Genomic DNA, 24780 nt, shown 5'->3' on the forward strand with positions numbered 1-24780 from the left:
CCTTACTACTCGGGGGATCAAGGGGTATGGCGAGAAAGCAGGAAGGGGGTACTGAAGTTTCATGTTCAGCCATGAACTCATTGAATGGCGGTGCAGGCTAGAAGGGCTGAATGGCCTGCTCCTACACCTATTTTCTATGTTTACAGGCCTCCAACCTTGTGCCAAGTCCCACTCAGCGCAGGGAAGCCAGAGCTCCCAGCATAGGGAGTTCCTGCCCCTGGCCGCGCCCCAAGCTCCGACTTAGGCTCCACCCGCTTTGCTAGCTTTGGATGGAGTAAGGTCAAGCACATCAGGGTCCCGGCCTATATCTGGGCCCTTCTTCCACACTCCCACTGGAGTTGCACCTGAGGGAACAAGTGAGTTTGGCCAGCTTTGTTTTCATTGATATGTAAAAACATTAACAATGAGTACATTAAACCATCGATGGAATAATGCAGTCACACTATCACCAATTCTGCAGACCTCTGTTTACAGATCCGGTAAAGCACTAATGCAGACACACTTCACTAGTTCTGTCGCTGTCTGTAATTTGAACACGGTTCCTTAAGCTTTTGTTCACTTACTTCTGAAAGCAATGTGCTGCAGTCAGGACCCAGTGTTTGTGAATGAGGGTCCCACCACATACATGCCTGTAGGACCGACTCCCCCTGGGACGCACCTAGCAAGAGAGAAAGACAGGTTACTTTATAGTCTTCGAGGTAATGGTTAGATTTGATCCTCAACGGCTGGGTCACCAACATTGTCCCTGGGATTACAGGGAGGTAAAATCGGGCAGTTTTCACTATCCACCTGCCTGGGAACAAAACCAACGAAGACATTTTTTATTTTGCTTTCAAATAGGCCTTTTTTAAAATGAAAATATATGTAAATAGGCTTTTTCCACAGCTTTTATTTCTTGAGACAAGGGGTCTGTCCATGCCAGGGGTGTTTTTTTGCCTTCTCATGTTTCCAATTATCTTCATTTTTCTCACGGAGGGAACAGCAGCCAATGGAAAGATTTCTGTGGGGTCAAGGGGAACATTAATGCTGCTCCTGTCCCTACAAATATCATATTAAAATAAACTTTTACTTACCGTTTTTTGATCAGCCTGACATGGTCCCTTTAAGAACCAATGGGCAATGCGGGCACAACCCATTGGTCCCTGAAAATTGCAATAGGGTCATGGGACCCCAATTTTCGTACCTTAATGGCCCTTTGGCCATGCGTTTCCAGGACTGGGTGGAAATGGTGGTGGGCAGATCAGCAGCCAGAAGGGGGCGGTTCGTAGCACACCGCCATTTTCCTGCGCTACCACTTCATTCCTGCTCAAAAGCAGGGACAAAAATCGACCTCGTAGTGCTGGCTGTAGAATGAAATTGCTCTACTCTGCCTGACCACAGGGGAAGATTTCCTCTAAAAGATTACTCCCCACTGCACCAGACTGATATTTTCAATTCTCATGCCAATCATTCTTGTGGCATCTCTGAAGTTTTAGGATCATCCCATGCACTAAGTTCACTTGTTTTCCTTCTCATTCTCACCTCACTCACAGTGATATGGCGAATTCTGTGCCAATTGGATACAAAAGTAAGAGCACCTTTGTATCATGGACCCATACCCACTGGGAACTGGGACGAGACTAGACACGTTCATTTCATTCACAACCTCAGGAGACTTTCGCTGTTTGACTCTGGGATCGACTTGAGGCCAAGACCCAGAAGTAATGAGATAATTAGGGTAACTCTGTACTTCTGTGCTCCCCGAGGAATATTGTAAACCCGATTCCCTGATCCATGGTCCTGTCAAGCGAGGGTCCAAACTGGGAGAATAGACCCTTCGTATCGACTTGTCGTGACATTCAATCCCACTTTAAATAGATATTAGCCATTTTCTTTTGTTTGGCTCAGGAGACCTTCCAAATTATGAAGGGTTTTGCTAAGAAAGAAAGATTTGCATTTATATCCCGCCTTTCATGACCACCGGACGTCTCAAAGTGCTTTACAACCAAGTACTTTTGGAGTGTAGTCACTGTTGTAAGGCGAATAGAGAGAAACTGGTTGGTAAATTGATAACTAGAGGGTATATTTAAAATCATTACCAATGAGAGCTTTAGGAGAACTTGTTTAACACGGAGGATTGTTAGGGAATGAAATGTCCAACCAGCGATGGAAGCTGAATCCACAACTTTTAAAAAGGGAAGTGGATTAATATTTGAAAAAGAAATATGTAAAAGGGTATGGGGAAAGGGCAAGGGAATGTGGCGGACATGGATAGCTCTTTCAAAGAACCGGCACAGGAGTGATGGGCCGACCATACTGAGCTCTATTCTAAAAACCGGAATATCCTCGCACAGCAGATCCCAGATCTGTGCTTCATCTCCTATCAGCGCTCCTCATTGAGTTGTTTACCTGCAGAGAGACCTGCCACGGCCAGGAATGTGGACGTGCCTCATTCCCAGATACGATCCTCCCAGCTACATTCGGCAAGAATTGTGAGATACCACAGTCCCCCGGCCAGTCTGAAAACCCAATAAATATAGATGTCAGCATGGACTGCTCTCAATATAGAGCTGTCTGTTTAACACACAATCTACCTGTCGGTCTACCTATGTAGGTTACATCTATCAGGAAAATTTGAACAGGCTAGTGCTTTGAAGGCTGAGGGGTGACCTGATAGATGTCTTTAAGATTATGGAAGGGTTTGATAGAGTCAGATGTTTCCATTTGTGGGGGAGACCAAAACTAGGAATTATAAATATAAAATAGTCACTAATCAATCCAATAGGGAATTCAAGAGAAACGTCTTTACCCAGAGAGTGGTTAGAATGTGGAACTCGCTGCCACAGGGAGTAGTTGAAGCAAATAGTATAGATGCATTTAAGGGGAAGTTAGATAAGTACATGAAGGAGAAAGGAATAGAAAGTTGTGTTGATAGGGTTATAGAATGGAATCATAGAAGGGTTACAGCACAGAAGGAGACTATTCAGCCTGTCAAGCCTGTGCCAGCTCTCTGCAAGAGCACTTCAGCTAGTCCCACTTCCCTGCCCTTTCCCCGTAGCTTTGCAAATTATTTTCCTTCAGGTACTTATCCAATTCCCTTTTGAATGCTACAATTGAGTCTGCCTCCACCACTCTTTCAGGCCGTGCATTCCAGATCCTAACCTCTCGCTGTGTAAAAAGTTTTCCCTCATGTCACCTTTGGTTCTTTTGCCAATCCCTTTAAATCTGTCTCCTCTGGTTCTCCGCCAATGGGAACAGTTTCTCTCTACAGCTCTGTCTAGACCCCTCATGATTTTGAACACCTCTATCAGATCTCCTCTCAGCCTTCTCTGTCCATGGAGAACAACACCAGCTTCTCCAATCTATCCACATAACTGAAGTTCCTCCTCCCTGGAACCATTCTCGTAAATCTTTTCTGCACCCTCTCTAAGGCCTTCACACGGGGTTGGGAGGAAGCTTTGGAGCATAAAGGCCTGTTTCTGTGCTGTATATTCTATGTATTGGTCTATCTGTCCAACTATCTATCTATAGTGTAAATCTTACTATTTTCTTTCAGGTTTCTAGCAGACTGACTGTACTAGTAGGGCAAGCCGGCAACATCTGGCCATGCTGGCCTGAGCCTGTTACCAGTTATTACTCAGAAGCAGTTAGGGGAATGACTCTTCATTCCTCCTCCATGAGGACGAGCCTGTTCATTGTTTGGGCCTTCTCAACAGGAGCACAGATGAGTCAGCCACTCAGCCGTAGGGACATTTAACCTACAATTCCTGCCCCCCGCCTCCCCCCCCACCTCCGCACACATACCATGGTATATTGTGTTGGAGCTCAGGGGCCGAAATTGATCAACTTACCGCCCAGTCCCGCCGACTGCCACCCACTACCGCCGACATTCCTCTGCAACATCCGTCCAGTGCCACTTTCGACATGGCCTGGAGCGGGCGGGAGGGGAGAGCTACTGGGAAGCGCCCGCCGACATCAGCGGACGGACAAGTGGCGTAAGTAGACTCCCGCCCACCGAGATGCCTTATTAAGTCGGGTAATTGTGTTGGGGAAATTGATAGGAATAAAGGCCGATAAATTCCCAGGGCCTGATGGACTGCATCCCAGAGTACTTAAGGAGGTGGCCTTGGAAATAGCGGATGCATTGACAGTCATTTTCCAACATTCCATTGACTCTGGATCAGTTCCTATCGAGTGGAGGGTAGCCAATATAACCCCACTTTTTAAAAAAGAAGGGAGAGAGAAAACAGGGAATTATAGACCGGTCAGCCTGACATCGGTAGTGGGTAAAATGATGGAATCACTTATTAAGGATGTCATAGCAGCGCATTTGGAAAGAGGTGACATGATCGGTCCAAGTCAGCATGGATTTGTGAAAGGGAAATCATGCTTGACAAATCTTCTGGAATTTTTTGAGGATGTTTCCAGTAGAGTGGACAAGGGTGAACCAGTTGATGTGGTGTATTTGGACTTTCAGAAGGCTTTCGACAAGGTCCAACACAAGAGATTAATGTGCAAAGTTAAAGCACATGGGATTGGGGGTAGTGTGCTGACGTGGATTGAGAACTGGTTGGCAGACAGGAAGCAAAGAGTAGGAGTAAATGGGTACTTTTCAGAATGGCAGGCAATGACTAGTGGGGTACTGCAAGGTTCTGTGCTGGGGCCCCAGCTGTTTACATTGTACATTAATGATTTAGACGAGGGGATTAAATGTAGTATCTCCAAATTTGCAGATGACACTAAGTTGGGTGGCAGTGTGAGCTGCGAGGAGGATGCTATGAGGCTGCAGAGTGACTTGGATAGGTTAGGTGAGTGGGCAAATGCATGGCAGATGAAGTATAATGTGGATAAATGTGAGGTTATCCACTTTGGTGGTAAAAACAGAGAGACAGACTATTATCTGAATGGTGACAGATTAGGAAAAGAGGAGGTGCAACGAGACCTGGGTGTCATGGTACATCAGTCATTGAAGGTTGGCATGCAGGTATAGCAGGCTGTTAAGAAAGCAAATGGCATGTTGGCCTTCATAGCGAGGGGATTTGAGTACAGGGACAGGGAGGTGTTACTTCAGTTGTACAGGGCCTTGGTGAGGCCACACCTGGAGTATTGTGTACAGTTTTGGTCCAACTTGAGGAAGGACATTTTGCTATTGAGGGAGTGCAGCAAAGGTTCACCAGACTGATTCCCGGGATGGCGGGACTGACATATCAAGAAAGACTGGATCAACTGGGCTTGTATTCACTGGAGTTCAGAAGAATGAGAGGGGATCTCATAGAAATGTTTAAAATTCTGACAGGTTTAGACAGGTTAGATGCAGGAAGAATGTTCCCAATGTTGAGGAAGTCCAGAACCAGGGGTCACAATCTAAGGATAAGGGATAAGCCATTTAGGACCGAGATGAGGAGAAACTTCTTCACCCAGAGAGTGGTGAACCTGTGGAATTCTCTACCACAGAAAGTTGTTGAGGCCAATTGTCTAAATATATTCAACAAGGAGTTAGATGTAGTCCTTACTACTCGGTGGATCAAGGGGTAAGGCGAGAAAGCAGGAATGGGGTACTCAAGTTGCATGTTCAGCCATGAACTCATTGAATGGCGGTGCAGGCTCGAAGGGCCGAATGGCCTACTCCTGCACCTATTTTCTACGTTTCTATGTTTCTATTTGTGCGGGGGGGAGTCGGTGGCAGAACGGGGGTGGACTGCTGCAAGAAGGCTGGTCTGTCCCCGGCGGTACGTATGAAGATCGTTGAAAAAAGGTTAGTGAACATTTTTTAATTGATTTTTCCACAGCAACTTATCTTGATGGGGTCCCCTAAAGGTCTTCTGATAGTTTAAAAATTTTTTGTTCATGATTTTTATTATTAGGTCTTCGACCCTCCATGGGCCTGACTTGGCGACACTTGGGCGGTAAGCGTCTCTGCCACCGAGAATGAGACTTCTCGCCCGCTGCCGCCCAGATTGGTGGCGTATGTCCCTCATTTTCCGCCCTCCGCCCTTCGAGGGACCTTCTTCATGAATATCCCGCCGAAAGTACCGTCCCGTACCTCGGTGGCCATCGGCGGCACTTGGGCGGGCTGAGGCCTTGACCAAATTCGGCCCCACAGTGACCTGTACCAACATGATTGCCATTTTCCAATGTAGGCTACTAATTGAAAATAAGGAACATGTTTGAAGTAGCAGCAGTTTACTGACAGGGTTCCCAGTACTATTGGTGACTCTAACAGCAGTGTGCTACGAGGATGTTATTATAAATCTTTATAAGAGTGGTGACCGTTACATTTTTGTGGGCTGCAGTCATAAGCAAACAATTTTCATGTTGATACTAATCACATGATTATAGAAATAGAAACATAGAAAATAGGTGCAGGAGTAGGCCATTCGGCCCTTCGAGCCTGCACCGCCATTCAATGAGTTCATGGCTGAACATGCAACTTCAGTACCCCATTCCTGCTTTCTCGCCATACCCCTTGATCCCCCCAGTAGCAAGGACTACAGCTAACTCCTTTTTGAACACATCCAGCGAACTGGCCCCAACAACCCTCCGTGCAAGAGAACTCCACAGGCCCACCACCCTCCGGGTGAAGAAGCCTCTTCCCATCTCGGTCCCAAATGTCCCACCCCCCATCCCCAGACTGTGACCCTGGTTCTGGACTTCCCCAACATTAATAAGAACATAAGAACAGAAGAACATCATAGAATGATACAGCACAGAAGGAGGCTATTTGGCCAATTATGCCTATGCCGGCTCTTTGCTAGAGCCTTCCAATTACCCCACTACCATACTCTTTCCTCATAGCCCTGTCATTTTTTCCCTTCATGTATTTATCCAATTCTCTTTTGAATGTTACTATTGAATCTGCTTCCACCATGCTTTCAGGCAGTGCATTCTAGATCACAACAACTCATTGTGTAAAATAAATCTGTGTCCTCTGGTTACCGACCCTTTTGCCACTGGAAACAGTTTCTCCTTATCTACTCTACAAAACTATTCATGATTTTGAATCCCTCCATCAAATCTCCTTTTAACCTTCTCTGCTCGAAGGAGAACAACCCCATTTTCACAGAATCATAGAATGGTTACAGCACAGAAGAAAGTCATTTGGCCCGCTGAGCCCGTGCCAGCTCTCAGCTAGTCCCACTCCCCTGCCCTTTCCCCGTAACCCTGCAATTTTTTTTCCTTCAGATAGTTATGCACTTCCCTTTTGAAAGATAAGATTGAGTCTGCCTCCACCACCCTTTCAGACCGTGCATTCCAGAATCCAACCACTCGCTGCCTAAAAAATTTTTTTCTTGCGTCATCTTTGGTTCTTTTGCCAATCACCTTAAATCTGTCTCCTCTAGTTCTCGACCCTTGGACCAATGGGAACAGTTTCCCTCTATCTGCTCTATCCAGACCCCTCATGATTTTGAACACCTCGATCTAATCTCCTCTCAATCTTCTCTGCTTCAAGGAAAACAACCCCAGCTTCTCCAGCCTATTAACGTAACTTAAGTCCCTCATTCCTGGAATCATTCTCGTAAATCTTTTCTGCACCTTCTCTAAGGCCTTCACATCCTTCCTAAAGTGTGATGCCCAGAATTGTATTCAGTACTACAGTTGGGGCCGAACCAGTGTTTTATACAGGTTCATCATGTCCACATTTTTGTACTCTTTACCTCTATTTATGAAGCCCAGGATCCCGTAAGTCTTTTTAACTGCTTTCTCAATCTGCTCTGACACCGCCAACGATTTATGCACACATACCCCCAGGTCTGTCTGTTCATGCACCCCCTTCAGGATTGTGCCATTTAATTGTCTTCTCCTCATTCTTTCTACCAAAAAAATCACTTCATACTTTTCTGCGTTAAATTTCACCTGCCACGTGTCCGCCCATTTTACCAGTCTGTCTTCCTGAAGTCTATCCCTCCCCTCCTCACTGTTCACTATACTTCTGAGTTTTGCGTCATCTGCAAATTTTTTAATTGTGCCCTGTGCACCCAAGTCATTAATATATATCAAGAAAAGCAGTGGTCCTCTAACTGATCCCTGGGGAACACCACTGTATACCTTTCTCCAGTCCGAAAAACAACTGTTCACCACTACTCTCTGTTTCTTCTCATTTAGCCAATTCCGTATCCACTGCCACTGTCCCTTTCATTCCATGGGCTTCAACTTTGCTGGCAAGCCTATTATGTGGCACTTTATCAAACGCCTTTTGGAAATCCGTGTACCGTCAACCGCTTTGCCCTCATCAACCCTCTCTGTTACCTCATCAAAAAACTTCCATCAAGTTGGTTAAACACGATTTGCCTTTAGAAAATCCGTGCTGGCTTTCCTTAATTAATCCACCCCTATCCAAGTGACTGTTAATTTTGTCTCTGATTACTGTTTCTAAAAGCTTCCCCACTACCGAGGTTAAACTGACTGGCCTGTAGTTGCTGGGTTTATTTTTACACCGTTTTTTTGAATAATGGTGTAACATTTACAATTCTCCAATCCTCTGGCACCATCCCTGCATCTAAGGAGGATTGGAATATTATGGCCAGTACTTCTGCGATTTCCTCCCTCAATTCCCTTAGCATCCTAGGACGCATCCCATCCGGTCCTGGTGATTTATCTATTTTAAGTACAGCCAGCCTTTCTAATACCTGCTCTTTATCAATGTTTATCTTATCAAGTATCTCCTCCTTCACGATGTCTATGGCAGTATCTCTTCCTTGGTGAAGATAGATGCAAAGTATTCATTTAGTACCTCAGCATATCCTCTGCCTCCATGCATAGGTCTCCCTTTTGACCCATAATTGGCCCCACCCCTCCTCTTACTACCCTTTTGCCGTTTATGTGACTATAGAAGACTTTTGGATTCCCTTTTATGTTGGCTGCCATTCTATTCTCATACCCTCTATTTGCCCCTCTTATTTTCTTTTTTATTTCTCCTCTGATCTTTCTATATATAGTCTGATTCTTAGATGTATTTGCAACCTGACATCTGTCATAAGCGCTCTTTTTCTGCTTGTCTAAAAGAGACATATTATCTATCTCTTTCATTATTCAAGGAGCCCTGACTTTAGTTGCCCTACCTTTCCCCCTAGTGGGAATGAAACTTAACAGTACCTGCACTATTTCCTCTTTAAAGGCAGCCCATTGTTCCATTACAGTTTTGCCTGCCAATCTTCGATTCTAATTTACCCGAGCCAGATCCGTTCTCATCCAACTGAAATTGGCCTTCCCCCAGTTAAACATTTTTGCTTAAATTGCTCCCTGTCTTTTTTCATAACTAATCTAAACCTTATGATACTATGTTCACTGTTCCCTAAATGTTCACCAACTGACACTTGCTCCACTTGACCTACCACATTCTCGAGAACCAGATCCAGCAATGCCTCCTCCCTTGTTGGACCAGAAACATACTGATCAAGAAAGTTCTCCTGAACATACTTCAGAAATTCTTCCCCTTCTCTGCTCTTTATACTATTACTAGTCCATATTAGGATAGTTGAAGTTCCCCCATTGCTACTACTCTATAGTTCTTGTACCTCTCTTTAATTTCTCTGGAAATTTGCTCCTCCATAACGTTTCCACAATTTGGTGGCCTATAGAATACACCTAGCAGTGTAATGGCACCTCTATTATTTCTTAACCACAGCCATATAGATTCTGTCCTTGACTCCTCTCGGACATCCTCCCTCTCCAGCACGGTAGCATTCTCCTTAATCAATACTGCCACACCACCTCCTATCTTTCCTGAACACCTTATAACCAGGAATATTTAATACCCAATCCTGACCTTATTGCCACAACATCATATTTCCATGTGGTTCTTTGTGCCTGCAGCTCACTTACCTTGTTTGCTATGCTTCGTGCATTCACATACATACACTGTAAACCTATCTTAGACCATCTTGTGTTCTCCCTTAGTCTGACCCCACCTAATACCTTGCTATTCCTTAATTTAGGGCTCTCTGTCTCTCCCAATCCTTTGTGCACCTTGTTTCTCATTTCTAATGCTGCATCCTGATGCTCACCCCACTGCCAACTTAGTTTAAACCCTTCTCATTGGCACTAGCAAACCTCCCCGTGAGGATATTGGTTCCGGCCCTGTTGAGATGCAACCCATCCAGCCTGTACAGGTCTCACATCCTCCAGAACCAGTCCCAATGCCCCAGAGATCTGAAGCCCTCACTCCTGCACCATCTCTCCAGCCACACATTCATCTACGCAATCCTGCTATTTCTATACTCGCTCGCGCCTGGCACTGGGGTAATCCAGAGATTACAACCTTTGAGGTCCTACATTTTAATCTTTTTCCTAGCTCCGAAAAATTTGCCTGCAGGATCTCATCCCTCTTTATACCTATGTCGTTGGTACCGATATGAACCACGACCTCTGGCTGTTCACCATTCCCCCTCAGAATATTCTGCAGTCGCTCAGTGACATCCTTGACCCTGACACCAGGGAGGCAACATACCATCCTGGAGTCATGTCTGCAGTTGCAGAAAAACAGGGGATGCACTCAGGGGATTCCTGCACTACCCACCTGGCCCTCCTCTTCTGTCTGGCAGTCACCCATTCCCTCTCTGCCTGCACACTCTTAAGCTGCGGCATGACCACCACCTGAAACGTGCTATCCACGAAGTTCTCAGCCTCGCGGATGCACCGCAACAACGCCAGCTGCTGCTCAAGCTCCGAAACCTGGAGCTCGAGTTCCTCCAGCTGACGACACCTCCTGCACATGTGTTTGTCCAGGTCACGGGAAGTGTTCTGGAGTTCCCACATGTCACAGGATGTGCATTCCACGGGACTGAGCTGACAGGGCATTACTTAATATACTATTAACTAGAAACACTTACCAGCTACTCACCAATCAGCTCCTTCCCTGGTTTTAACATCACTTTAGACTGTTTTTCAATTGTTGCTCCTGTTGTTGTTTCGCTGGAGGTATTCTGCCTCCTCACAACCGCTGTTACTCCGGGCTCTACTCTCTCCACATAGCTGAAGTCTTTCATGCCTGGTACCATTCTAGTAATGTCATTGGCAAGGGGAAAACATTTGGGTAAAATTTCAACTTGCATTGTTGGTAATGACTGTCTGCTTAGATGGTCTATAAAGATCCCATGACCAATATTCCTCCCTCAACAAACATTATCAAACAAACAAACCACCTGATTATTACTCTCATTGCTGTTTGCTGTGTGCATAATAGCTGCTGTGTTTTCCAACATAATGAATGACTGCACGCCAAAATAAGTTGGATGAAGTGATTTAGGATGTTCCTGAGACGTGATAAGTAAGGCAATACAAGGTTTTCAGTGTACCGCAGTCTTTTAACACTACGTATACTGTTGGGTTCAGTATATCACAGGCTGTACTATAAACCCATTTATCTCTGTACAGAATGGGGTTGCTTAACTAGATATCACCACTATTTTGAATGGCGATAGAGAAAACAAAAAGACTTGCATTTATATAGCACCTTTCATGACCTCAGGACTTCCCAAAGTACTGTTGGAGTGTAGTCACTGTTGTAACGTAGGAAAGGCGGCAGACAATTTGCGCACAAGCAAGCTCCCACAAACAGCAATGTGATAATGACCAGATAATCTGTTTTAATGATGTTGATTGAAGGATAAATCACTGGGGAGAACGCTCCTGCTCCTCTTTGAAATAGTGCCATGGGATCTTCTACATCCAGCTGAGAGAGCAGACGGAGCCTCGGTTTAACATCACATCCAAAAGATGAATGGTAGGTCATAAAGCTACCGTGCGTTTTACTTTACTTGCTGTCAGGATGTGAGCGTCACTGGCAAGGTCAACATTTATTGCCCATCACTGTTGACCTGTGAAGGTGGCCTTGGGCCTTCCCCTTGAACCTTGTGGCAAGCGGACTTCCACACTGCTTTTCATATAATCATAGGGAGCCAGGAATGTACAGACCCACTAAAGACCATCTGACTGCTCCCATAGTCAACACCCTATGACAGTTTGAATGTCACAGGCGCTTTTCAATAATGTCGTGATGAATTCTTCTATTGGCAAAGCGTTGATTTACTCAGGTGAGGGAAGATGGGGGCTTGGCTTACTGTGTCACCGATAGCCCTTCTGTTGGTAGCTGCTTGGAGGGTTGCTTCTGAGAATTAACCACCTCACCTCACACATTGAAAATGCAGAAGCAATAAAATACTAACCCAAAGGAGCCACATAATCGCATATAATGGACGTCAGTCAAACTGAGGGCCAAGCAATCTGATTGGCCGGCGTAAGTTATTCTGCTGTTCAGCTTATGAGTTTAACTCACAATACCTTTGTGTTTTCTGATACTTCCAGCCCACCTTTTGCGCAGACGTTTGCAGGGATTTGATAAATTGTTTGCAAATTTCTGTAGCACAAACTGAATAACGAAAGCCCATCGAAGCCGGGGGGTGGGGGGTGAATTTTGTGTTGGAACAACTCCCAGGCCTATTCTGAGGCTGAATGTAAGATTGGCCTCAGGATGCCAGACTCTGGGTGGGATTTTCCTCTGTTATCCCACCTGAAACTGGCCAGGAAAGGAAAATCGGGCAGCTAGGCTGGCGGCCATGTTCCCACTGCGACCTCGATTTCCACACCGCCCCCCAATCAGGACAGCCCGCCGTCTGCCTCTTCTCCCCGACGTGTGTAAATGTTGGCAGAGACGGAGCCTGGTAAAGCACCCCATCTCCCTGCTTACTGCCACACCGACCGCCAGCAGGAAGGCGGTGTGTGAAGGAATTCTATCTTCTAACTTCTTTAAAAATGAGACAATTGTTGAGATAGCATTCAGCTGGTTTGGCTAGTTTTGGAGTCCGAGCTTTGAAAGAATTCTAGCCTTCAAGGGCTGATCCTCAATAAGTAACTTTATTAACTTCTTAAAACAGGACAATTGTTGAAAAGCAGTTGGCTGAATTGCCTAATCTGGATTGTCCATCGCATAAACAAATGGCATCTGCCCTTCAAACATAGATGGTAAACTCACAATGGCCCTGTATTGATACGGTGGTTAGCAATGCAAAGGTCAGCTGAAAAATAACTAGCGACAATTAACTTGATCAACAAGAAATACTTGTGGAAAACACCCAAACCGAAATGGGTATAAATATTGAGAGCTCGAATGAGAATTTTAGATTTGCTTAAATGGGTGTTTCTCGACTATCAGAGTAAGGCAGAAGGCATCGTGCCTGCTCTATAGTCTTCTATTACTCAGGGATTTAAGGTGCTATCTTGATAATTGATGGATATCCTGTTTAAACAAGCTTAAGAACTGTAATACTGTAATGAAGTTTAGATTTAAAAGTTAGATTCTCTACTAGAAATAAGATTGTATTTTTCACCTTTTTTAGAACTGTTAACGTTGCGATTGACTGACTCACCCACTGTAAATTGCAGATTGGTTCTTTAATAAACCTCTATATATTTTAGAATTGTCTCTCATAGTCTTCTGTATCATTAACTCACGAACCACGTCTCCGTACACTCTTTTGTTGAAGAGGTACACTACTGAGGAGAGACCCTCCCCGGACCCTTATAAAATCCGGGACATTACAATCTGGCTGAAACTTGCTAAAAACTGCTATTTGGAGGATGGTAACATTCTCGGGTTGTTCCTTTCCTTTAGGGAGAGATAGACCAGACCTTCAGACCCATTCAGCATCTTTAGGATTTGGCTACCTCAACCTTAAGTTGAGAGTGAACGCTTGAGAAGTATGCCTGATCCAGGATAGCCCCAAAAGGGGCTAGGATTGTAAAAATCACCACAGGTGTAGTAGCGGTAAGGACTCCAAACTGGCTGGATAGAGGGAGAGGGCAGAATGGAGGCTTTCTCTCCCTCTGTGTAGGCCTCAAAATCATTGCCTTTTTAGGCCTCAGTCTTGGCCAAGGCACAAAAATAAAATGTCACCTTTTCTCCATGGCTTTTTCGCCCCTCGCCTCTTTAAATTCCCAGTTGCTGCAAGAGGGCTTCACAGCAGCACCACCTCAGTTCTCTCGCACGCCTGACTCCGGTTCACTCTTGGTAGCGGGGATACCACCAGGGGCTCACGCTACACGCCGAGCCAGAAAAATGTGTTGGGGTCACGCCGAACTCAAAGGTGGTCTTGCCCACCCCCCTCCGACCCCCGGCTACCCCACCAAAAGGAGGAGAATCCAGCCTTCTGTCTCCCTCCTCTGTGCAATCACTCAGTCTTCACTAGGCCAGCTCGCTATGACAGAGAATCAACCAAGGGGCTCGCTGAAACATGCAGTGCTAAATATTCAGTCGTGTTGTTTACCAGCGTCCAAGCCATTTTCTTCCAACCTACACCAACCTTGCTGTTATTAAATGGAAGTCCGATTCCACTTCTTCCCATGTGCTATCTACTTGTATAACATCAAGAACAACGGACCTGCTCTGTCACTTATCTGCACGAACAGTGTTTGGATTAAAAAGGGATACGGAAGTGTAGTGATTATGTTACTGGACTAGTAATCCAGAGGTTTAGCCTAAAAATCCAGGGAACACGAGTTCAAAACCCTCTTCATGGCAATTTGAGAATCAAAATTCAGTTTTAAAGATCTGGAAATAAAAATCTATTATCAGTAAAAGTGAGCACAAAGCTCGTCGCAATAACCCCAACTATTTCACTAATGCCCTCTAGGGAACGAAACCTGCCGTCCTTGCCCGGCCTGGCTTATATGTGACGACAAGCCCTCACCAATGACGTTGGCTCTTAATTGCCTTCTGAAGTGGCCTAGCAAGCCCCTCAGTTGCATCAAAACTGCTACCAGCTGTTCAAGAAGAAGGTTCATCATTACCTTCTCAGAGCAACTAGGGATGGGCTATAAATGCTGGCGACGCCCACATCCCGAGAAAAACTAGTCCGGACGAACAACATCATGGGAGCACCATCGCCCACAAGAGTTGCAAGAAAGAGTCCACCATCGTCTTATTTGGGAAACAAGGGACGGGCAATAAACACGTCCTTAAGAACATAAGAAATATGAGCAGGAGTGGGCCACATGGCCTCTCAAGCCTGCTCCCCCATTCAATAAGATCATGGCTGATCTTCAACCTCAATCCCACTCTCCTGCCCGATCTCCATATCCCTTGATTCCCCTAGAGTCCAAAAATCTATCTATCGCAGTCTTGAATATATTCAGAGACTCAGCATCCACAGCCCTCTGGGGCAGAGAATTCCAAAGATTCACAGCCCTCTGAGTGAAGAAATTCCTCCTCATCACAGTCTTAAATGGCCGACCCCTTATCCTGAGACTGTGCCCCCTAGTTCTAGACACTCCAGCCTTGTCAGCATCACTCATATCTCAAGAATAAATAAAAAGAAACATAACTGTATTTTGATTGTCCCTATTCCACACTATCCGTATTTTTATGGTCACTGACCCACACTAACATTATTTAGGTTGCCAGTAAAGCCTTTTGACTTTTTTCATTCAGAGGGCAATTTCAGCGCTCTTACCTAGATGTGTAGCTTTGTATTGAAGGCCATTGCCAATATACAAGGCCTGGGTTAGCGACAATGCAAGGGCAATGAGAGGCACAGTCTGTTCCAGCATCTTCAGCAGCTTTCCATCGTGTGGTTCCAAACATCCCTCTTGTCAATCCCTTATTTATATAAGGGCCGGCCATGCAGGAGCCTTCACGTGACCCCATGTCACTATTGTCCCAGGATTAACCTGCTCTGCTGTTCAACAATGAAGCCCGAGCTAAACAGCGGGGCCGAGATGCTTCTGGGTGGCCTGTTGCTCTGTGCGCGCCTGCTTGTCAGCCAATCCCATGGTGAGTCAAATCAGTCGTTTCAATAATGGGTTGACTAACCATGCGCAAACAGCTGTATCAGTGACTACGCATCACTTTCTAGAAGGTATTGCTTTGGGAAAACTGGTATGAATTGGGAGCAGGAACAAGGCCCCTTTGACAGAGTGTAACTCTTGCCAGAATTCTGAATTCAGCTCAGATCATATCATTTTTAGGTTTGGGTTGGCCTGCTCCTTTTACAAATTGTGGCAATGGGTTGAGGTACACAACGCCCTCTGAAGAGTACGCCTCCTGCACCCTTAGAAAAGCATCTCCTACTGCAGGGGTGGGCAAAATGCGGCCCGTAAGCCATGTCCGGCCCGCCAAGTCATTCTATTCGGCTCGCTGGATGGGGCAGAAAAGGAACGCGAGCCAGAGCTCGAGCTGCACATTTGTCTATCCACTTTCACTTCTCATGGGTCGGAGAGAGACCTGAACTGCAGCCAAGGAAAAACCATAGTAATATATCATTCGAATTAATAATTCTCGATAGCGATTCTCCCTGGCCCGATCTGAAAAGTGTTATGTATTTAACCCCTTGCAACCTGAATCACACCACCACCAGAGGGCCTATCTGTTGGAGTCCCAAGGGATCCCAGCATCCCTTGGGAGCACGGTATATAAGCAGGCCACCCACGAGGTACCTGCACTCTGTATTATTAAAGGAGCTAAGGTCACACTTGCTCATTATACACAGTACTCAGTTTCATCCTTTATTATGAACGTATCAATTGGCGACGAGGTAACAAACAACCGCATGAAAATGCAAAGAACAGTTGGTATCCTGGAGAAGTTCTCAGAAGGAGACGATTGGGAAGGGCTTCACGGAGAGACTCGACCAATACTTTGTGGCCAACGAGCTGGAAGGGGACGAGAATGCTGCCAAACGAAGGGCGATCCTCCTAACTCTCTGTGGGGCAACAACCTATGGCCTCATGAAGAATTTCCTAGCTCCGGCAAAACCAACAGCTAAATCCTATGAAGAATTGTGTACGCTGGTCCGGGAGCACCTAAATCCTAAGGAAAGCGTTTTGATGGCGATATCGGTTCTACACGTGTCAGCGTCGGAGGGCCAGGAAGTGGCGAGCTACGTCGCCGAACTAAGGCGCCTCGCAGGACATTGCGAATTTGAGGGATTCCTAGAACAAATGCTTAGAGACTTTTTTGTACTGGACATTGGCCATGAGGTAATATTTCGCAAACTGTTGACTGTTGAAACTCCGAATCAAGTAAAGCCATAACGATAGCCCAGGCATTTATGTCCACCAGTGACAACACTAAACAGATTTTGCAGCGTAAAGAAGTTTCGGCCAGTATTGTGCACAAAGTAACGTTGTTTCCGAGCAGGAATATACATGGCAGAATGTACACGCCGGCTGCTGCTGCCCGACCTCAGATGACCCAGAGTTCGCCATTAATTGTTAATGCGAGGCAGTTAACACCTTGTTGGCGCTATGAAGGTGATCATCGGCCCCATTAGTGCCGCTTCAAGCACTATGCGTGCAACGGTTGCAGAACAATGGAACACCTCTAGCAAATGTGCAGGCGAGCTGCAAACCCTACAAACCACCTTGTTGCAGAGAAAGATCGGTCCACTGTGGATCAGGCTGAATTGGAGACTCGTGCCGAGGAGGCAGAGGTGTACGGGGTACACATATTCACCACGAAATGTCCACCAATAATGCTGAAAGTTGAGCTGAAGGAATTCCAGTATCTATGGAACTGGACACGGGTGCGAGTCAGTCCATAATGAGTAAAAAGGCCTTCAACAGGCTGTGGTACAACAAGGCACACAGGCCCAAGCTCAGCCCCATTCACACCAAACTAAAGCCTTACACCAAGGAACTGATTCCTGTAATTAGCAGTGCAGAAGTCAAAGTCTCCTATGATGGAGCAGTACACGAACTTCCGCTGTGGATTGTGCCAAGGGATGGCCCCACATTGTTAGGCAGAAGCTGACTGGGAAAAATCCGCTGCAATTGGGACTGTAGTGTATGTAGGTACCTTTAGTAATGACTCCACGAGGCAGGGCATGGTACTTAAACTGTGCAGACCTGCAGTCCTTTATTAGCAGTTCCTGAGTGCTGACAACAAGCTGTGTGTTCCTTTTTATACTGGGTTACCTGCCGTGTGCAGGTAACCCCTGGGTCTCCAGCAACAGCACCCTCTAGTGTACCAGTAAGTTGTGTACAGTACAAAGGTACATTCAATGTTGCATGACAGTGTTACAGACATCACACAGCGAACAGGCATGCCTACATAACAATACTCCCCCCTGAGCATTTTTCATATCCTAGTTGTCATGACCAGGGGAGGTGATCAGTGGTGGGCTATGGGAGGTTGTGGTGAGGATTGTGTGGTTGCCAGGTGTGACCCCTGTGCTTGAGGCTGGCCTCATATGTTTCCCCTCCCTCATACACAAACCAAGTGGCTGTCACTGTTGTGGGATCCCTCAGGGAGGTAACCACGGCAGCAGTGGGTGGGGTGTATACACTGTGATGTGGGTAGTTGTGGGGTGGTGGGCAAGGCCACAAGACTGGGTGGGCTCCTTGTCCACCAATGGGGATGAGGGTCAGGTCATCCCAGGGTTTGCCAGGGAAGCTGGAGGGTATTGGCCTCATGCTTCTGGTGTTGGCCCTGGTGGCCAGGGGCTGTAGGGCTGGTCTGGTGCCGGTTGCCATTGGTGGTGGCTGGGCTGCCCATTGACCACTGTCCCTTTGGTGGGTCTGCTCCAACTGCCTGTGTGTGTGTCCTGCAAGGGGCATCACATTCGTTCCAAAGGTCCAGGCTACATGGTCAGGTAGCCTTCTGGACCTGGGGGTCTCCCACAGGGGGATTCCATTGGCATCAGCATGGTCCCTGTAGGACCCAATGTCCTTTGGCAGTATCCGACCGATATACATGACACCTTGGCTCTGATCACACATAGTCGAGCCTGCATTATACGTTCTAGCACTTGCATCACTTTTGGGTGTCCTGGTTTCAACAGACATGGTTATATTAGGCATTTCACAATCTCTATCATTATTGTTAAGCATAATAAACTTGTTCTTAACCTTACTGACACCTGCATTCATCTCATTAGTCACATTAGTTAAACCAGCATCACAATTCATGGTTACATTGCATACATTTTCATGCTTGCACCCTTTAATTGCATCTTTAACTTTAAAGTCCATGTACTCAAATAGTTGGAACTTCCCCTTTAAATTTTTTTGGTTACCGGTCTCCTTTAAGGGAGCTTTCAAATCCAATTGGCTGCTCAATGTCACATGATGCTCCTCCATGTTGACTCGTGGCATGGAGGAGGCCATTTTGAATGCAGGTCTGATGAAGCCATTTTGTGGTGCTCTTGTCATGTATTCAACAGTCATTGTAACCCATGTATAAACTGACCTAAGTTGTACACCGTGAGAACATTGACCACTAGGTGGTGAACTTGTGAGAGACACTCCTAACCTGGACTTTCAGGTATAAAAGGGGAAGCTCCACCCACCGTCATCACTTCAGTGCTGGCTACTAAAGGTTACTGGTCACAGAGTGACCTTCTCTCAAGTATGGGCCTCGTGTGTTATTTATACTGTATAGTAAGGACATATTATTGGCGACGAGAAACTGGGATTTAAACCACACGAGCATGGCCACTAGCAGCACAGACGAGAGGTACTGTGTTGGTGATGATTGGGATGATTTTATTGAACTACAGCAAAGTTTCGTCACTAAGGAATGGCTGGGACAGGATTCGGCCGACAAACGCCGGGCTCATCTCCTGATGGTTTGTGGATCCAGGACGTACTCCCTGATGAAGGACCTTCTAGCGCCAGAGAAGCCGTCAGACAAGACCTTTGAAGAGCTCAGTAAGTTGATCGGGGAACACTTTAAACCGGCGAGCAGCAAGCACATGGCGAGACATCAGTTTTACACGCACCGGCGGCGAGAAGGGCAAAGCATTCCAGACTTCGTGGCAGACCTCCGGCGACTGGCGAGCCTATGTAAGTTCCCAGATGCATGCAGAGCGGAGATGCTGTGAGACTTTTTTATTGAGGTCATTGGGCACGCTGGGGTTTTCAAGAAACTGATTGAGACCAAAGACTTGACCCTGGAAATGGCGGCTTTGATGGCCCAGACATTTATCTCAGGGGGGGAAGAGACCAGAATGATGTTTGACAAAAATCTTGGTTTAAATGCAGCAAATGGACAGGGAGTCAACATTGTTAACGCGGCACACAGTTCTCCAGGCAGACAGGGGCAATCGGACATGCCCGAGCATGTAGTCTAACCCAAAGGGGGAATTCAACAGAGACAATGGCTAGCTGAATGGTGATTCATGCCATCATAAGGGACAATGCAGCCAGTAATGGGGCCATCAACACCTGTCAATGGTGCGCTTAAGGACAGTTACAGACACAGTCAGAGACGATTGACTGGTAATGAACCTTTTGTTTCCAACAACTACTCATGTTGGAGGTGTGGAGGCAAACACACAGCCAGAGCTGGCAGGTATCAGCAATATACCTGCAGAAACTGCAATGTCAGCGGTCACTTGGCGCGTATGTGCAGGAAGCCTGCAGCCAGGTTGATGTATGAGGAGGACGGGCCCGATGTAAGCCCTACGAGACCAAATGGACACTGGGGGAAATCGCTGGAAGCTGAAGTTCAGCGAGTTCATGTGGAGCACATATACAGTTCATACACCAGGACGCCACCGATAATAATGAAAGTGCTCCTCAATGGCATCCCAGTGTCAATGGAGCTAGACACGGGGGCCAGCCAGTCCCTGATGAGTATCAAACAGTTTGACAAGTTGTGGGCGTCCAAGGCCAGGAGGCCAAAATTATTGCCAATTGACGCACAGATACGGACATATACAAAGGAGATCATTCCGGTGATTGGCAGCGCCATGGTAGTTGTGACCCACAAAGATTCGGAGAACAGGTTGCCACTCTGGATTGTCCCGGGGGATGGTCCAGCACTGTTGGGGAGGAGTTGGCTTGCTGTCATGAACTGGAAATGGGGCGATGTCAATGCAATTTCCTCTGTGGAGCGAATATCATGCTCACAGGTCCTGGACAAATTTGACTCACTATTTCAACCCGGCATTGGCACTTTCATGGGGACCAAGGTAGTGATGCACATAAACCCGGATGCCAGGCCAGTACACCACAAGGCCAGAGCGGTGCCGTACGTGGCGCGGGAAAAGATAGAAGGCGAATTGGACCGCCTGCTGAGGGAAGGCATCATTTTGCCAGTCGAATTTAGTGACTGGGCGAGCCCGATTGTGCCGGTGCTCAAGGCGGATGGGTCGGTCAGGATATGTGGTGATTACAAGGCCACCATGAATTGGGTATCACTCCGAGACCAGTACCCGCTACCGAGAGCGGAGGACCTCTTTGCAACGCTATTCGGTGGCAAACTTTTTTCAAAATTGGACCTGACCTCAGCTTACATGACCCAGGAGCTGGCGAGTGAGTCGAAGAAGCTGACCACCATCACGACACACAAGGGGTTGTTTGAGTACAACAGATGTCCATTTGGGATTCACTCAGCCGCCATGATCTTTCAACGAAATATGGAAAGCCTCCTCAAGTCGATTCCAAGGACAGTGGTTTTTCAAGATGACATCCTCATCACGGGTTGTGATACTGAAGAACACCTCCGCAACCTGGAGGAGGTGCTACGCAGACTGGATCGGGTAGGTCTGTGACTGAAAAAGGTGAAGTGCTTCTTCCTAGCTCCAGAGGTAGAATTCCTGGGGATGAGGGTAGCAGCAGACGGGATCAGACCTACTGCATCCAAAACTGAAGCGATCCAGAGAGCACCCAGACCCCGTAACGCGACAGAGCTGCATTTGTTCCTGGGGCTCCTGAACTATTTTGGTAACTTTCTTCCTAAATTGAGCACGCTGTTAGAGCCGCTACACATGCTCCTACGCAAATCGGTCTGGGGAGACAGCCAGGAAAGGGCTTTTGATAGAGCATGAAATTTGTTATGCTCTAACAATCTATTAACGCTTTATGACCCATGTAAGACACTTGTTTGAACGTGCAATGCATCGTCCTATGGGGTCGGATGTGTGTTGCAGCATGTTAATGCTAAGGGCCAGTTACAGCCAGTAGCTTATGCCTCCAGAAGTCTGTCCCAGGCAGAAAGGGGCTATGGGATGGTAGAAAAGGAAGCGCTAGCATGTGTATATGCAGTAAAAAATTGCACCAGTACCTGTTTGGCAGGAAATTTGAACTGGAGACAGATCACAAACCCCTAACATCCCTTTTGGCCAACAACAAGGCCATAAATGCAAATGCGTCGGCCCGCATACAGAGGTGGGCACTCACGTTAGCCGCCTATAACTATACAATTCGGCACAGACCGGGCACTAAAAACTGCGCCGATGCACTCAGCAGGCTCCCTCTAGCCACCACCGAGGGGGAAACCAAGCATGCTGCTGAGATGGTCATGGCTGTTGAAGCTTTCGAAAGCGAAGGCTCACCCGTGACAGCCCGTCAGATCAAAGTCTGGACAAATAGAGACCTGCTACTGTCTTTAGTCAAGAAATGTGTCCTGAATGGGGACTGGGGATGAGGGTAGCAGCAGACGGGATCAGACCTACTGCATCCAAAACTGAAGCGATCCAGAGAGCACCCAGACGGGGCATGCCCTGAGGAATTCAAACCATTTCACAGGCACAAGGATGAACTCTCGATTCAGGCCGATTGCCTACTATGGGGAAACCGAGTAGTCATACCCCAGATGGGCAGAGAGATGTTCATCAGAGAACTCCACAATGAGCACCCGGGCAATTGCCAGGTCACACGTTTGGTGGCCAGGGATAGATGCAGACCTGGAACTTCGTGTTCGCAGGTGCAACACGTGTGCCCAGCTGGGCAAAGCGCCCAGGGAAGCCCCCCCTTAGCCCCTGGTCCTGGCCCGCCAAGCCATAGCCACGCATCAATGTGGACTACGCAGATCCTTTCATGGGAAAAAATTTTTTGGTTGTAGTAGACGCCTACACCAAATGGATCGAGTGTGACATTCTCAATTCAAGCACATCCTCTGCCACGGTAGAAAGTCTATGGGCAATGTTCACCACCCATGGTGCACCGGACGTCTTGGTCAGCGACAATGGCCCGTGCTTTACAAGCATTGAATTCCAGGACTTCATGACAGGAAATGATATCAACCATGTCAGAACGGCACCGTTCAAGCCGGCCTCAAATGGCCTGGTGGAACGAGCAGTGCAGATAATCAAACAGGGGATGCTCAGAATCCAAGGGGGTTCCCTACAAAGCCGCTTATCACGCCTCCTATTGGCCAATAGATCCCGACCACACTCGCTCACAGGGGTTCCACCCACAGAGCTGCTGATGAAAAGAACGCTCAAAACCAGGTTATCCCTTATACACTCCAACATGAAAGAAATTGTTGAGAGCAGGCGCCAGTCACAATGTGACTACCATGACGGGAATGCGAGGGCGCGATGTATTAATGTCAATGACCCTGTCTTTGTCCTCAACTACGCTGCAGGGCCTAAATGGATCGCAGGCACTGTGATTGCCAAAGAGGGGAATAGGATTCTGGTAGTTAAGCTTACCAATGGACAAATCTGCTACAAACATGTGGATCAAACAAAAAGAAGGTTTAGCAACCCCATCAAAGAAGCAGAGGAAGAACACGATATCAAGTTCACTCCTTCACAGGTGACCGAACACAGAAACCAAGTGGAGGAGAGCCCAGTCACTGTGGGCAGTCCGGACAGGCCTGAGGCACCGCAAACAGCAGACACTCAGGCCAGCGCCCAACAACTGGAGCCCCAACTCAGGCGCTCTACAAGGGAGCGTAAACCACCAGAGAGACTTAACCTGTGATCCCAATAAGACTTTGGCGGGGAGGTGATGTCATGTATTCAACAGTCATTGTAACCCATTTATAAATTAAACGAAGTTGTACACCATGAGAACATTGACCACTAGGTGGTGAACTTGTGGGAGACACTCCTAACCTGGACTTTCAGGTTTAAAAGGGGAAGCTCCACCCACCTTCATCATTTCAATGCTGGCTAATAAAGGTTACTGGTCACAGAGTGACCTTCTCTCAAGTATGGGCCTCGTGTGTATTTATACTGTATAGTAAGCACATATTAGCTCTTTTCTTCCACATGCTTGTGGTGCTGCAGCCATTTTGTGGTCTTGTTGCAGGCAGGCTGTGGTGCTCTTTTCTTCCACATGCTTGTGGTGCTGCAGCCATTCTGTGGTCTTGCTGCAGGCAGGCTGTGGTGCTCTTTTCTTTTACAGCACCACCTCATCTGATGTGGACACGGTTCACCCAATTCCTGCTCAGCAGCGTGGGACCGTCGCCAGCTACAATCCACAGGGGAAGTTTGTGCAACACGCCGCCCTGAGAGACCTGGACATTTACACTGCCAATGATTTGGATTTTACCTTTGGTATAGGTGAGCAGCTTTGCCTGGACAGGAGACAGTTTTGGTCGAGTGGCAGGATTCTTCCAAATTTTTTCAAAGATCTTTTGGCTCATCACAGACTGGCTCGCCCCTGTGTCGATCTCCATGGAGATTGGGACCCCGTCGATGTCCACTTCCATCATCTACAGAGAACCTCCAGTGGAGCAGGCAAAGATTCCATACTCCTCTCCCAGGGTTAGAGCAGCTTCATCTTCATCTGTGTCGGAGCCCCGGTGATTAGCCAACTCATCAGAGACACAGTGAGTACAGCCTTTTCTGCACATTCTCTGAAGGTGCCCTTTTTCTTTGCAGCCTTTGCATGCATAGTCTTTGTAGCGGCACTGGTGGGCCCTGTGGTTTCCTCCACAGCGCCAGCGCAGGGCCATCCGGTTTGCCCCATGTGGCGTACTCAGGGTTGCGGGACTCGGGGCAGCATTTCTGTCTTTAGGAGTGCACTGCACTCACTGGTTTAGAGTCCTGGGTCAGTATTCGCCTGGAGTCGCGGGCCAAAACCATGTAGGCCTGGCTCACTTGAATTGCTTTCTGCAGGGTGACCGTGATG

The 24780-nt window shown here is 47.1% G+C and overlaps 1 protein-coding gene across 1 annotated transcript in view; it reads right to left on the reverse strand.

The window, feature by feature from the left end:
- The window catches only part of LOC139234731 (elastase-1-like), a 42526-nt gene extending 18009 nt beyond the window's left edge, over window positions 1-24517 (reverse strand). Inside the window, exons 1-3 of the mRNA XM_070865416.1 lie at window positions 24199-24517; window positions 2389-2498; window positions 564-658 (exon numbers count right to left, since the gene is read on the reverse strand). Of these exons, the coding sequence (XP_070721517.1) occupies window positions 564-658; window positions 2389-2498; window positions 24199-24361 (368 nt within the window). The 5' untranslated portion in view covers window positions 24362-24517. The remainder of the gene's footprint in view (window positions 1-563; window positions 659-2388; window positions 2499-24198) is intronic.
- Window positions 24518-24780: the final 263 nt, after the last annotated feature.

The sequence above is a fragment of the Pristiophorus japonicus genome, chromosome 22 (genome assembly GCF_044704955.1).
Source record: "Pristiophorus japonicus isolate sPriJap1 chromosome 22, sPriJap1.hap1, whole genome shotgun sequence".
In the NCBI taxonomy this organism is placed as follows: Eukaryota; Metazoa; Chordata; class Chondrichthyes; family Pristiophoridae; genus Pristiophorus; species Pristiophorus japonicus.